The 12926-nt window shown below is 45.1% G+C and overlaps 1 protein-coding gene across 4 annotated transcripts; it reads left to right on the top strand.

The window, feature by feature from the left end:
• The first annotated feature begins 935 nt into the window (after nt 1-935).
• On the top strand, nt 936-12111 carry CHAMP1 (chromosome alignment maintaining phosphoprotein 1). Of its 4 annotated transcripts, XM_085214963.1 has the most exons (4): nt 936-1091; nt 1553-1668; nt 4424-4533; nt 8432-12111. In XM_085214963.1, exon 4 carries the CDS (start codon nt 8491-8493, stop codon nt 11335-11337), a length of 2847 nt encoding a protein of 948 aa, XP_085071089.1. In that variant the 5' UTR covers nt 936-1091; nt 1553-1668; nt 4424-4533; nt 8432-8490; the 3' UTR covers nt 11338-12111. The 4 variants fall into 4 exon arrangements, with proteins under 4 accessions (XP_085071089.1, XP_085071100.1, XP_085071073.1 ...); XM_085214974.1 differs by lacking the exon at nt 4424-4533 and having other exon boundaries at nt 1553-1653; XM_085214947.1 differs by lacking the exon at nt 4424-4533.
• Nucleotides 12112-12926: the final 815 nt, after the last annotated feature.

Below are 12926 nucleotides of genomic sequence, written 5' to 3'. Positions count from 1 at the left end.
TGTAGGTCCTTTCCAACCTTGTGATTCTATGATTCTATGAAATATTTATATTAAAATGCCAGCAAAATAAAATAACGAAGTGATCTAGGAAGGGGCAAAACTAAACACAGCTACACAAATAATGTGAATCATAGATTCATAGAATTACTCAGGTTGGAAAAGACCTTAAAGATCATCGAGTCCAATCACAACCTAACCATACTACCCTAACTCTAACAACCCTCCGCTAAATCATGTCCCTGAGCACCACATCCAAACGGCTTTTAAACACATCCAGTGATGGTGACTCAACCACCTCCCTGGGGAGCCTATGCCAGTGTTTAACAACCCTTTCTGTAAAGAAGTTTTTCCTGACAGAAAGCTGTCTTTCACTGGCCAAACAAAGCTTCACCTAGCGCTGCTTTAGCAACCCCACGACAAACGTAGGTTTCACACAGAAGTGCCTTTCTGAGCATTGTAGAGGACAGCAGAACATAGGCTGAGCGGGTGACCCAGCACGACAGCTGACACGAGACATCTGCCTGCTGGCTTGAAGAAGGGTACCGAATTGACAAAGGGAACGTGACTTTTACGAATTAAACACAGTCTTTGCAGGCGTCCCTGTAAACGAGAGATTCGTCCCTTAATACAATTTAGATCTGTAATTTAATATAACACGGGAAGATGCGGACCGGAGAAACCCCGCACGCCGTCCCGCAGGTGACCGCGACGCAAGCGACGCAGCCGCCTCCCGCCTCCTTCCTTCTCAGCGGCCCCGCCACGGGCCGAGCGCGGCGCCTCTCCGCCTCACGGCGGCACCACGTGACCGGCGCCGCGCACCGCCCGCCCATCACGGCGAGGGAAGGCGGGAGGCCACGAGGGGCGGGGCCACGAGCAGCGCCGGCGCTTCCGGTTGGGCGGCGGGCGGGCCCGGGGGGGCGGTGAGGCGGCAGCCATTCGGCCGCGCGCCTCCTCCCGGCGCCCCCCCGCGTCCCCCCGCCCCCTCCTCCTCCCCGCCCCTCGCACGGCCCGAGCCCGCCAGCGCCGCCGGCCCGGCCCGGCCCGCCGCCGCCTTCCCTGGGCTGCGCCCGGCTGCTGGAGGTGCTTCGGCGGTGAGTGCGGTCGGAGGGGCGGCCCTCCCCGCCGCCCCCCGGCGCCGAGCGGGCTCCTCTCCCGCCGGGCGGCGGGCTGGGGCCTTCCCCTCCGCCGGGGCCGCCTCGGGGCCGCCGGGCGGGGGGCCGCGGGGTTCGGGTGGGGGCGAGGCCGGGGGGCGGCGATGTGCCGGGCCCCCGACGACGACGTCGCCTCCCGGAGACCACGGGGCGGGAGCGGAGCGTCGGGAAATGCCGCCGGGGAGGTCGGAGCCGGCCTCGTACCGTGCCGGGCCCCGCGGGGAGGGAGGGTCCGCGGTACCGGGGAGCGGTACGGGACTGGGAGCCGGCACTGCAGGGAGCGGGAGGAGTTGGGGCGCGGGCCGCGCTGAGCCATTCGTGTCGGGGAGGTGGAGATCCGGACTTCATTCTTCTCTTCCCTGAGCCATCTTCACGTTGCATTTTGTTTCGGTGTAATGCAGGTGGAGTTCTTAGCCCGAGGTCATCGCGGGAAGGGTATGGTACGGCGTGGTTGTGTGCGCTGGTTGGTCCCGTGGCGCTTCATCAGCTCAGCTCTGCAGAAGTACGTTATTTTGAGGTCAGTTTTGGAAGCTAGTAGTGCTTTATTGCTAATACAGAGGTAGTCTGCCCTGTCAGAATTATGTGATCCTTAATCTTGATGTAGGTATGTCATAGAAACCATAAAATAGCCTGGGTTGAAAAGGACCACAGTGATCATCTAGTTTCAATCCCCTGCTATGTGCAGGGTCGCCAGCCACCAGACCAGGCTGCCCAGAGCCACATCCAGCCTGGCCATGAATGCCTCCAGGGATGGGGCATCCACAATGTGCAAGTCAGATACTTTGTACTTTAGGTTGCCCATAGGTCTTGTATTAGGAGCTCATGTTACTCTGTAGACTTGTTCTTCTAGCAAAGACAGAAGGCCTGTGAGGTAGCTATAGTGCTGCATCCTTCATGTTCTCCAAGCCATCTGCATTAAGCACTGATGTCACTGTTCAGTTTTCCTCTGAGTTGAACCTGGGACTGCATCGTGCAACAGCTCCCTTGCTGGACCAGGTGCCTGCTCTCCCAGCACATCTCTCAGTGTTGGTGGCTGGCGAGTCAGGGTGTTGGAGCCTCTTCTCTTAATGCAGTTCTAAAGACGGGACCCAGCAATCACTGCTGATGGAGCACTGCACAAAGGGGGTGGCTGGTGGTGGGCAGCTTGGCCATGAGTACAGTCGGGTTCCTATGGGCTATGCAGGTTAGCAAGAGCATGGTGCTGCCTTTCGTTCCCTGTGTGTTGGAGCCAACTCTCACATCTCCTCTGTGTATGCTGGGAAGCACCTGCTCTGCTTCACCACTGTGGGAGCTGAGCTTCTGTTTCTTGTTGGCCATCACACAGGATCAGGAGAAACGTGGTGTTGCCACAAGACTGCTACCACCTACTTCTTGGCACTGCAGGAATGTGTCACTTTCTCCTTTGCTTAAACACAGTGGCAGTACTGCTGGTGGAAGCGATGGTGCAGCTGTATCCAGGTGTCTGGTGCTGGCTATTAACTTTTCAGTCAACCATCTTCATTGACAGATGATGTGGCTGAAGTCTTTGCCTGAGCTTTGCTGATGAAAGTGAAGAGCCATCTTTCTTATGCAGTGACAGAGTTTGTCAGAGCAGAGCTGTAACGAGTGGTACCTTGTGAAAGTGGGAGGATTATCTGAGGAAGACATTTCTAGGAGTGTGGGCTTACTTCATCCTTTGCTTGGTGAACTGATAGAATGGTGTTGTGCACTTGTGTGAGAGGTTGCTGGAAACCATTTCTTCATGCTAGTGTGTTGCTCATTTTTCAAGATTGTGTGGATGTCCCACTGGATATGGAGAAAACAATGCGGATATAAGGAATCATATAAAATATATGACTTTCTTTTGAGGGCCTTAGAAGCTGCACTGGCGCTCCTTATGTGCTTTGTACATCTTCATTCTCTGCTTGTCTCTCATTAGGATCAATTCTTTATCAAGAGGAAGAGAAGTATAGCTCCTTCTGTCACTGAGAATCAGGATGGACTGGTTTGGAAGGATGATACAACAGTCTGCTCGTTGCCATATTCTGAAATTCTACGTGTCATGTTAAAAACAACCTGTAATTTTCTATGTTCACAGGCAATGTAGATCTTTAGCTTTGAGCCCTTCCTTGCTTCACTCTGGCACTGCCTCATGACAGTCACAGCTTATCTTCTGTACAGATGCATTAAATTTTGCAACAGAGTGCAAAATGTTTATTAAACAGATGTGTAGCTATGGAATTGAAATGGGATTGAGAAGTGGAGACATTTTGTTAGTTGCCAGAGTCACTGTGTTGTGCCTAATGCTGGGCCAATGTTTGCTAGTACATAGGGTCTCCTGCAGATTTCTTTTATGCCACTGGGAGGTTTGTGAGAGGTGTTGGGATGAACGGCTAATCCTGTACTGGGATCCTGACAAACAATGAGATGCTGAATCCTGGAACTGAGTCTGAAGTGGCCATAAGTCCTGCTGGTGAAGAATTAAGAGATCTGGTTGCTTTCTGCATTACTTTGGGCTGTTCCTGTTGCTCAGCTTAACACAAGCTGAGTCCCTTCATCAGATTTTCACATGAGTCCTGAGTGTTAATCTGCATCCCTACAGGCCAGCAAAAACCTGTGGTTGAGTTAAGAGCTGAGCTGGCACCAGCGCTGTTGCCATGCTCGATACCTGTGGATATTGTGAGCTTGTGGACAGGAGCACTTTGCTGTTCAGATTCATTGGAAATCTTAATGTCTAAGGAAAAATCTGAAGAAGCCTTGGCTGCCCTTAGCTAAAGTACTATCACAAACTCCAGAATCTTAGTAGAGGCTTCTTTTGTTGTCAGTACTTCGTCTTGAAGTGGAAGCAGAACGTGTGGATAGGGCAAGTGTAAATGCAGGGCTTCAACCTTCTGCTTCACTTGTAATGTGTTCTTACATAGTTAATTGGTTCTATTTGGTTATATCTGTGTTTGTGGTTTGTTTTGTCCTGCAAAATGTGGAAAGCAGGAGGAGATGCAACAATAGCAATTAAGTAATCCAGAGCACTGTGTAGTTGCAAAGTGGCATGAAGCCTCAGCTCCAGTCACTGTAGCATAGTGTGTCCTGCAGCTGTGGGTTGGGACCTGACAGAGCTTTTAGAAAAACTACACAGCAGTTATTTGTACTTGTGCAGACAGCAGCTCTTTTTTAATCTTAAGGGTCTTCAGCAGGTCTGAAAGAAACTCCCGCATCCATGTCATGTCTGTTGTGTTTTGTGGGGACTTGTTTGTCATGCATGCTTGATCTTCATCCTGACATTCACACTTCTTCAGAAGGGACTTCCAGATGACCAGAGCGATGTTTGAGTTTACTGTCAAATGCACATGAGGCACTTTGCTGGGTCCTTACCCTTTTTATGGACAGAAGTTGGAGCAGTGTAGAGGTAGGTTCCTTTGAGTTTTGCTTTGAAGCATTTATGCAGAAGCAGTATGGTCCATCTTATTTAGCATTGTCTCAGAGATGGTACCGAGCAAATGTTATGCTACATCACGGTTCATGCAGGTCCCAAACCATGGAAACTTGGTTATTGACTGTATGGTTGCTAGCCTGGCTGGCTTGGGGCTGTTTGGAAAACAGTGTCTTGCTGTTCTTCAAACTGCACCCAACTACAAGGCAAGATGTAAGGCACATTCCAGTCTAAAATATGGTCTGCTTGAAGGCAAAGAGAAATACAAATCATGCAGTTAGCCATGTGATAAAGCTGAGTATAGCTGACTGGGGGCTGCAGCACCTCTCCTACAAAGAAAGGCTAAGAAAGCAGGAGTTATTTAGCCTGGAGAAGACTCTGGGAGACATCATTGTTGCCTTCCATACTTAAAAAGGGGCCTGCAAGAACATTGGAGAGAGCCTCTTTATCAGGGTGCATAGCAATGGGGTAAGAAAAGAGAGTTTTAAACTAAAGGAGGGTAGATTTGTCATGTCAATCACGTCCTGCTCAGGGACATGATTTAGCAGAGGGTTGTTAGAGTTAGGGTAGTATGGTTAGATAATGGTTGGACTCAATGATCTTTAAGGTCTTTTCCAACCTGAGCGATTCTGTGATTCTATGATTTAGATTAGATGCAAGGAGGAAATTCCTTACCATGAGTGTGGTAAGGCACTGGCACAGGCTGTCCAGAGAATCTGGGGGTGCTCCTTTCTTGGAGGTGTTGAAGACCAGGTTGGATGGGAGCTTGGAACCAGGTGGTCTTTAAGGCCCCTTCCAACCCAAATCATTCTGTGATTTTAAGATAGAGGAGGGCAGTAATTGGATATGTGGAAGCAGTGACATTTTGAGCTCAAAGGGAGAAGTGAGTAAGGATGTTAACAAGAAAGTCTTACAGACTGGCTATTCAGATGCATGCTCAGTGCACCTGCTTAATTTAAATGGCAATACAAGTTCATACAAATACAAGCTCAGCACCCTGCAGATTTGTTACTGGTCTCAGAATAGCTACTTTAAAACTAGAGTTACTGTTCTTTATAGTCATGGCCTAACATGTTGGCAGTAGTGAGGATCTCTTGCTCAGTAGTACACCTAAATTAAGTAGAGATGTCAGCAGAAGAGGCACTTTCTGTAGTGACTGCCAACTACAGTGCGCTGAAGTAATAAAAATCAATCATGGTGAGTGCAAGAGAAAGTACCCCAAACTCTTTAATGTTACTTATATACTAAAGGCTTGAATATCAACCCTTTAATATCTGGAGATGAAAATGAGGAAGTGCCTGTAAGTTTTCCACTTCTAGAATCGCTTCCTGGTCAGAAAAGCTTAGCAGCAACTGGGACAGTTTGTGGAAGGGAGACAGGGACTTCTTCTCATGTTGTATTTGAAAGAAAATGGAAGTTTTCATTGTAAAGCAAGATAGGTCCAAATAAAGGCAGAGGATGGAGTCTGGGTGAAGTAGAGTTAAGAGATGAAAGTAACAGGTAGCTCCTGAAATTACAACATGTAGGTTCTGTGTGAAAGGGTGGAAAATCACGAAAAAGGTAGAAGAGATTGCCTGCAAAACTGTGTTGTATACTGTGATATTTTCAGTTGGAAAATACTTTTTTCCCACCCCTTTTTTTTTTTTTCTCTATAGGGAAAAAAACCCACCAAAAATAGAGAATTCAGGTTTATTGCCAATTTGTATTCTCTTACAGGTCTGAAAATGTGATTAGTGCAGTATGTTGTTATTGTCCTGATTATGTTTTGCTGAGATTGGGTTAAAACACATTTGTTTCCTACAGCTCCATGTGATCAGTTTGTTGGTTTTGACTTTCAAAATTTCCTTTTCACCCATTGCTGCAAATCTCTTAGCCAAAAACAAAAGAGAACCTGAATTCCTAGGGAATTCTGGATGTGTTGGAGCTCACAAGGCTTGCTATGGGTTTTTCCTCTTGGCGAATTGTTTGCTATTGCACAGATACGGGCCTTTGTATGGTTCCTCAGAGTGCTGGAACATTGTAAATTATCAAAAACTCCCTCCAGTTGAATAATTGTAGAGCCATGCAGTTGCTTCTTGTGTAGATGGCACATTGTTCTCATACCTCATACACGTAAAGCGTGATTCATCTTCAGGCTCTGTCTGTGGACTCACTGTGCTTCTTGACTGGAACGTGTGCTTGTTTTGAAAAGCTCCCTGTTCCTGTGACTTAATGTAAAGTACATAGATATAGCATGTGCAAAGTCATCATTCCATGAACCACCACACCAGTGAACCTTTATTTCTTATGAATGTGTGCCCTCTGACCTTCAGCCAGTTTCTTGCTGGTTTTTTTTGCTGTGCCCATGCAATCCTTCAGCAGTACTGCTAGCCTGCTTTCCTTCTGTCCCTCATTATAACCAGAGTCAGACACTGCTTGTTCTGCAGGTTTTAAGACTGGTTGCATACTGGCCGTGTTCTAATTATAAGCTGAACAGAACCAGTAACAGTTAAGTGAAATCTTCAGCCTTTACCTCAGTGGTGACATTTCCTTAGCCTTCTATTTCTACAAGTTTCGTGGAAAATTTAACCTGAGTCTATATTGCTTTGCCCAATTTGATTGGTATTCACCAAAGGGAAACGTTTTTGTTTAAGTCTCCTTTCCATAAGAAACCAGAGCTTAAAAATAATGCTGTAGGAGTAAATTGAGAAAACTTGCATTGGGTACATATTTTTTGACTAGTTGTTAATCTATATATACACTCAGGCAGGAAAAATAATGTTAAATAGACACACAAGCTTTGTATCTGGATGTATGTCTTAAAAATTAGGTTGATATGGTAGGATGGAAAAAAAAAAAGAAGTGTGCAATTCACATAAGTACTGAGAAATGTCCAAATATTCCTTTTCAGCAGTGGTAACATCCATGTCTAGGTGGAAGTGGCTTATTGAATGTCACATCATTCAGACTTCATTTTCTATTTATTGTGGTAGGTAATTGGGGTAGCTTCTGATAGAGATGATGAAATACAGCAAAATTATTATAAATGCTTTGCATTCCTGATGCAGCATTTCTGTGTTTTTGTTGGTTTTTATGAGGTCTCACAGAAACCATGATTCTGAGACGTTTCCATCCTGTCCTGAAACAAACAAAATATCTTGTATATGAGGACTGGCACACAGATTGGATAAAAGTCACTGCTGTTTGATTTTTGAGATAGCACTGTTGATGTTATTAGGGCTACAAGATGAAACAATGGAAAAATTGTTCTTACAATAGATAAAGTTCCTATGAGCAGTGGCTTTTGTTTTTTCATGTAATTAGTGAAAGGAAAATAGTGTTTAATGGAGAAAGGCAGAGCGTTGGATTTAGGCTTCTGTTATCTTACTGAATTTTTTGTTGTTGTTTGTTTTATCAAAAACATTTAATTTGTTCCAGAATTTTATGATGGAGAATGCAGTTTTGAAATAGCTTGTTTTTACTGGCACTGTTTCAAAGTACTTTCTGATTTCAGTTTACATGCGTAACATAAACGAAAACACTCCAAATCTTGGAAGAAGGGACAACCGAGAAAGCAAGTCATGTTTCTCAAATGGAATGTGAACTTAACTCTTCATTGCCTGGATTCTTTTCTTAGAGTTTACTTATGTATTTTTTACATAAGGAAGGCCTGCTGTTAGGTAAAGCTTTGTTTTTTCAAGTTCTACTGATGCAAGATGACTTGGAAAAGCCAGAGTGGCCTATATTTGCATTTGTTTATGAAGTAGTTAGTACCTGTGCAAAACTTATGCTTCTGAAAATGATGAGGGGAGGGGGAAACATACAGTTATTTGGCAAAGCTAAAATGAACACTGAGAGCTAACTGTACAGATTTTTTTTTCCCCCTTTGTTTCAGGATCTCTGAAGCTTGCTCTTTATAAGGTGAAGTGCTGTGAAGACTGTTAACGTAGAAAAATGGACATGTTGCAGATACTGCGTAAAACCACAGAACGCTTGGAGTGTGATCACTGCAGCTTTAGAGGAACGGATTATGAAAACATACAAATTCATATGGGCACCATACACCCAGAGTATTGTGATGAAATGGATGCTGCTGGTTTGGGTAAACTTATATTTTATCAAAAAAGTGCAAAACTGTTTCACTGCCACAAATGTTTCTTTACCAGCAAGATGTATTGCAACGTATATTATCACATCACAGCACAACATGCAGCACCAGAGAAATGGAGCGAGGAGCGGAAAGGACAGGTAGAAGGAGGTTCAGATTCCTCCAAAAAGAATGGTGCTATAGAGCCCCAGAAATCTACCCCTTCCCCTGAGTCTCTCAAACCTGCCCTTTCTCCTGAAGTCCCCAAATCTGAATCCAAGCTTCAGAAATCATCAGTGTCCCCAGAATCCCAGAAGTCAGCTCAGACTTCTTTCTCTGAGCCGGAGAAGTCAGCCCAAATCATGTCCCCAGATTCAGAAAAGTCAATTCAGGCTGTGTCTCCAGATCCGGAGAAATTAGTCTCAGCTGTGTCCTCAGACTCAGAAAACTCATCCCCTGATGCGTCCCCCGACCCACAGCAACAGTCCCCTGATGCATCCCCCGACCCACAGAAGCCAGCCCCTGCGGTGTCCCCAGACCCACAGAAACCGGCCGTGGCTGCGTCTCCAGAGCCCCGTCGCCATTCTCCTGCTGTATCACCAGAGCCCCGTCGCCATTCCCCAGCAATGTCTCCAGAGCCCCGTCGTCATTCCCCTGCTGTATCACCTGAGCCCCGTCGCCATTCTCCAGCCGTGTCTCCAGAGCCCCGTAGATACTCCCCGGGTGTGTCACCAGAGCCAAAGAAACCTACTCCAGCTGTATCCCCTGAACCACGAAGGTATTCCCCGGCTGTGTCTCCGGAGCCTCGGAGGCATGCTTCTCAAATGCGTAGGCCTGCTTCTGCTTCTTCTCCTGAAACCCGGAGGCCTGCTCCTGCAGTTTCACCAGAGTCATGGAGACCTGGTCCCACCGTTTCCCCTGAACCCTGGAGATCTGCGCCTCATGAAATGCAGAAGTCTTCCACGGTTTCTCCTTGGGTTGCAAAGGCTTCCATAGAGTCTCGAAGGTCTGCCCCCGAGTCCCGAAGGTCTGGCCCTGTTGCATCACCAGAGTCTAGGAGGCTCGTATCTGACTCGTGGAAATCGACGTCCTTTTCTGAATCCCAGAAGTCCACCCTTGTTTCTACTGAGCCATGGAAACCCATCTCATCTGTTTACCCAGAAGGCTGGAAACCTGTTCTGTCCCCTGACACGTGGAAGCATTCTTCCCCTGTTTCTCCTGAGCTTCGGAAATCCAGTCATGCTGTTTCCTCTGACTCTTGGAAGCCTTCTTTCTTTCCCGAGGTCCGTAAACCTGCTACTTCGGTGTCTCCTGAATCTTGGAAACTCTCCGAGTCCCGGAAATCTATGTTCTTTTCTGAAACTCAGAAGTCCACTTCTGCTGCTTCCTTTGAGGTTCAGAAACGATCCCATTTCCCGGAGCCTCGTAAAAGAGCTCTGTTCCCAGAGTCACGTAAATCTAATCCTGCTGTTTCTACTGATGTCCAGAAACGTGCTGTCTTTTCTGAGACCCAAAATAAGGTGTCTGCTTCTCTTGCTTCTACTGAAGGCCAAAAACACGCCTTATGTTCTGAAGCACAGAAGTCAGCTCTTGTTTCTCCTGAGGTCCAAAAGCATGCCCTATTTTCTGAAGCCCAAAAACTTGCTCCCATTTCCCCTGAAGTTCAGGACCATACTTCCTTTTTGGAGTCTCAGAAATCAACTTCTCCTGAAATTCAGAAACACGGCCTCTTCAATGAGGCCCATAAACAGGCTCATTCTGTCTCTCCAGATACACAGAAACAAGCTCTTTTTCCTGACTCCCAGAAATGTGCTGTATCCCCTGATATTCAAAAACAAGCTGTATTTTCTGAGATGCAGAAACCTGCTGCTTCAATGTCCTCTGATGTCCAGAGACATAGTGAAACTACTGTACCTTCTGAAATCCCGAGAAACATCCTGTTTTCTGAGTCCCACAAATGTGTTCCAGGTTTTTCCTCTGAGCCCCAGACACCCAGTGAGTCTGGTGAGAGTGACTTTCTTTCTCACAGTTTAGATGATCAGAAACCACTGGATGACTTATTCTCACCAGATGAACAATCCATATTAGCCAAAGAATCACCTGAAGACATGTTATACTCATGCCCAAAAAAGAAGCCCAGGAAAGAAAACCAGGACAATTCAGACTCTGAACTGAATAGCAGCGAGTGTGGAAAAGCAGAGATGGACTCGATGGAGATGAAGGAGCAAGAATCCAACAGTGACCAAGAGCAGTATGATATGGAGTCCTCTGATTACAGCAGAGAGAGCAAAATAGGTGCAACTACTCCCAGTCAGCCACAGTGCGTTCTTCAGTTTACCGAAGAGAAAGAGGCTTTCATTTCTGAGGAAGAAATAGCAAAGTATATGAAGCGTGGCAAGGGGAAATATTACTGCAAAATTTGTTGCTGTCGTGCGATGAAAAAAGGTGCCGTCTTGCATCATTTAGTCAACAAGCATAACGTTCAGAGCCCATACAAATGTAAGATATGTGGCAAGGCTTTTCTCTTGGAGTCCCTTCTTAAAAACCATGTTGCTGCTCATGGTCAAAGTCTGTTGAAGTGTCCACGTTGTAATTTTGAATCAAATTTTCCCCGAGGCTTTAAGAAACACTTAACCCATTGCCAAAGCCGTCATAATGATGATACACCTAAAAAACACTTGGACAGCCTTGAACCACTTGAAGAACAAATTTAACTTGTATTTTTCCTTGTGTTAGAAAAGCTGAATTTACAACAGTGTTCAGAAGTGTTGCTGTATGTTAACCGAGTAGTTTAGCTGATCTGACAAGTCAGAAGATGCATGGTTTGTTGTACTATGTTTAACTTGTCTTATAGATGTTTTACTGAAATTATTTACTTTTCAAAGTCATTTTAAATACATGTCCGTGTCTTTTTATTACCCATCAGTAGAGTCATATTTTTTTGGATGTACTATGTTTTTGAAACCAAAATGGATACAAACTAGTTTTGTAAAGATTTGTAAAACATACAGGCAATTAAGGACTGGAGTGGCAACCCATGTATTTCTGTGAAGAATGAGCTTGGTTTTTTGCATTTGTTAGATGTCTTATTTTTAAAAATGTTTTTATCAAATTTTTAAGATGAAATTTCTTACCAAATTAAAAGTGAATGAGCCAGGCACGAGAAACTACCAACCCTTCTGGAATAACTTGGCCCTGAGGTTGTAATTGAGTGTATAGTCATTTGTTGGAAATTTCTTGCACTCAATTCTCTGTCTTTCTTGTCTCAGTTTTAGAAGCATTGAGGTACTTATTTTGTGATTATGTATTTTGGCCATGTGTTAAGCATGAACTAATATACATTAAATTGATGGATTAAGTCAGATTACGTATAGCTCAACATTTTCTCTTGATAATTCAGATGTTTGTAATGTCAGGAAAAAATACATTTCTTGTATCTGGTGAAATGTTATGCTTTAATCTTTTAACAATAAAAGAAAGCACCCAAACCTGGCATTGACCATTTCTCTTTTCCTCCAAATGAAGAGCAATTACGTATGTAATTAGGTATAAAGAAGACAGTTCTCTGGTGTTCCTTACCCGTCCATCAGAAGGCCATTGATAGCCTATACTGAGATATGTAATAGGCAAAAACAAATTCCACGTACAGTATCACAGGCTATACAAGGTAAGCAGTGGTTCACAGGTGATGCTTACAGCTATGAAGAGATTACCTTGGTTTGGGGAAAAAAAAACAATCTGTTTGGAAATGGTATTTTCAAATGTAGAGAAAGTGTAGAACTCCTTTGGGAGTGGGGCTGCAAAGGGATTAAGGTGAGTTTTTTGGAGCTGAACGTTGATTTTTCGTGAATATTTTAAGAACAGTTTTTTAATCATGTAAAATAATTTGGGGATTGAGTATAGCAGATTGTGTCACCGCAACTATTGCTGAGCTCATACATAGTATTTTAACAAGGACAGGAGAGGGGAAGAAGTTGAACTGCTTGCCATCGTGCTGCTATTACCACCAGGTCTGAAGAGACTTCCATGTAAGTAAGTGGTGGTCAAATAATTGCATACATAGCTTCTGGTACTTACTTTCCATGGGGAATAAGAAAGGTTGATTAAGGAAGTATCAAAGCTAGATAAATCAACTTAAAACTTGGAGAATGTGAGATTTGTGAAAGTGAGTGTGAAACTGAGAAGGAAACAAATGGATGGGGGGAATGGCCAGAAACTGGAGAGTAGGAAGTTCTGCACAAATGTGCGCAAGAACTTTATGGTGAGGGTGACGGAGCACTGGAACAGGCTGCGCAGGGAGGTT

The sequence above is a fragment of the Meleagris gallopavo genome, chromosome 1 (assembly GCF_905368555.1).
Source record: "Meleagris gallopavo chromosome 1, MGAL_WU_HG_1.1, whole genome shotgun sequence".
Classification (NCBI taxonomy): domain Eukaryota; kingdom Metazoa; phylum Chordata; class Aves; order Galliformes; family Phasianidae; genus Meleagris; species Meleagris gallopavo.
This window is presented reverse-complemented; position numbering and strand designations above follow the sequence as displayed.

Excerpts from the sequence above, each read along its gene's own strand:
- CHAMP1 (XM_085214974.1), top strand. The coding sequence starts at position 8,491 with ATGGACATGTTGCAGATACTGCGTAAAACCACAGAACGCTTGGAGTGT.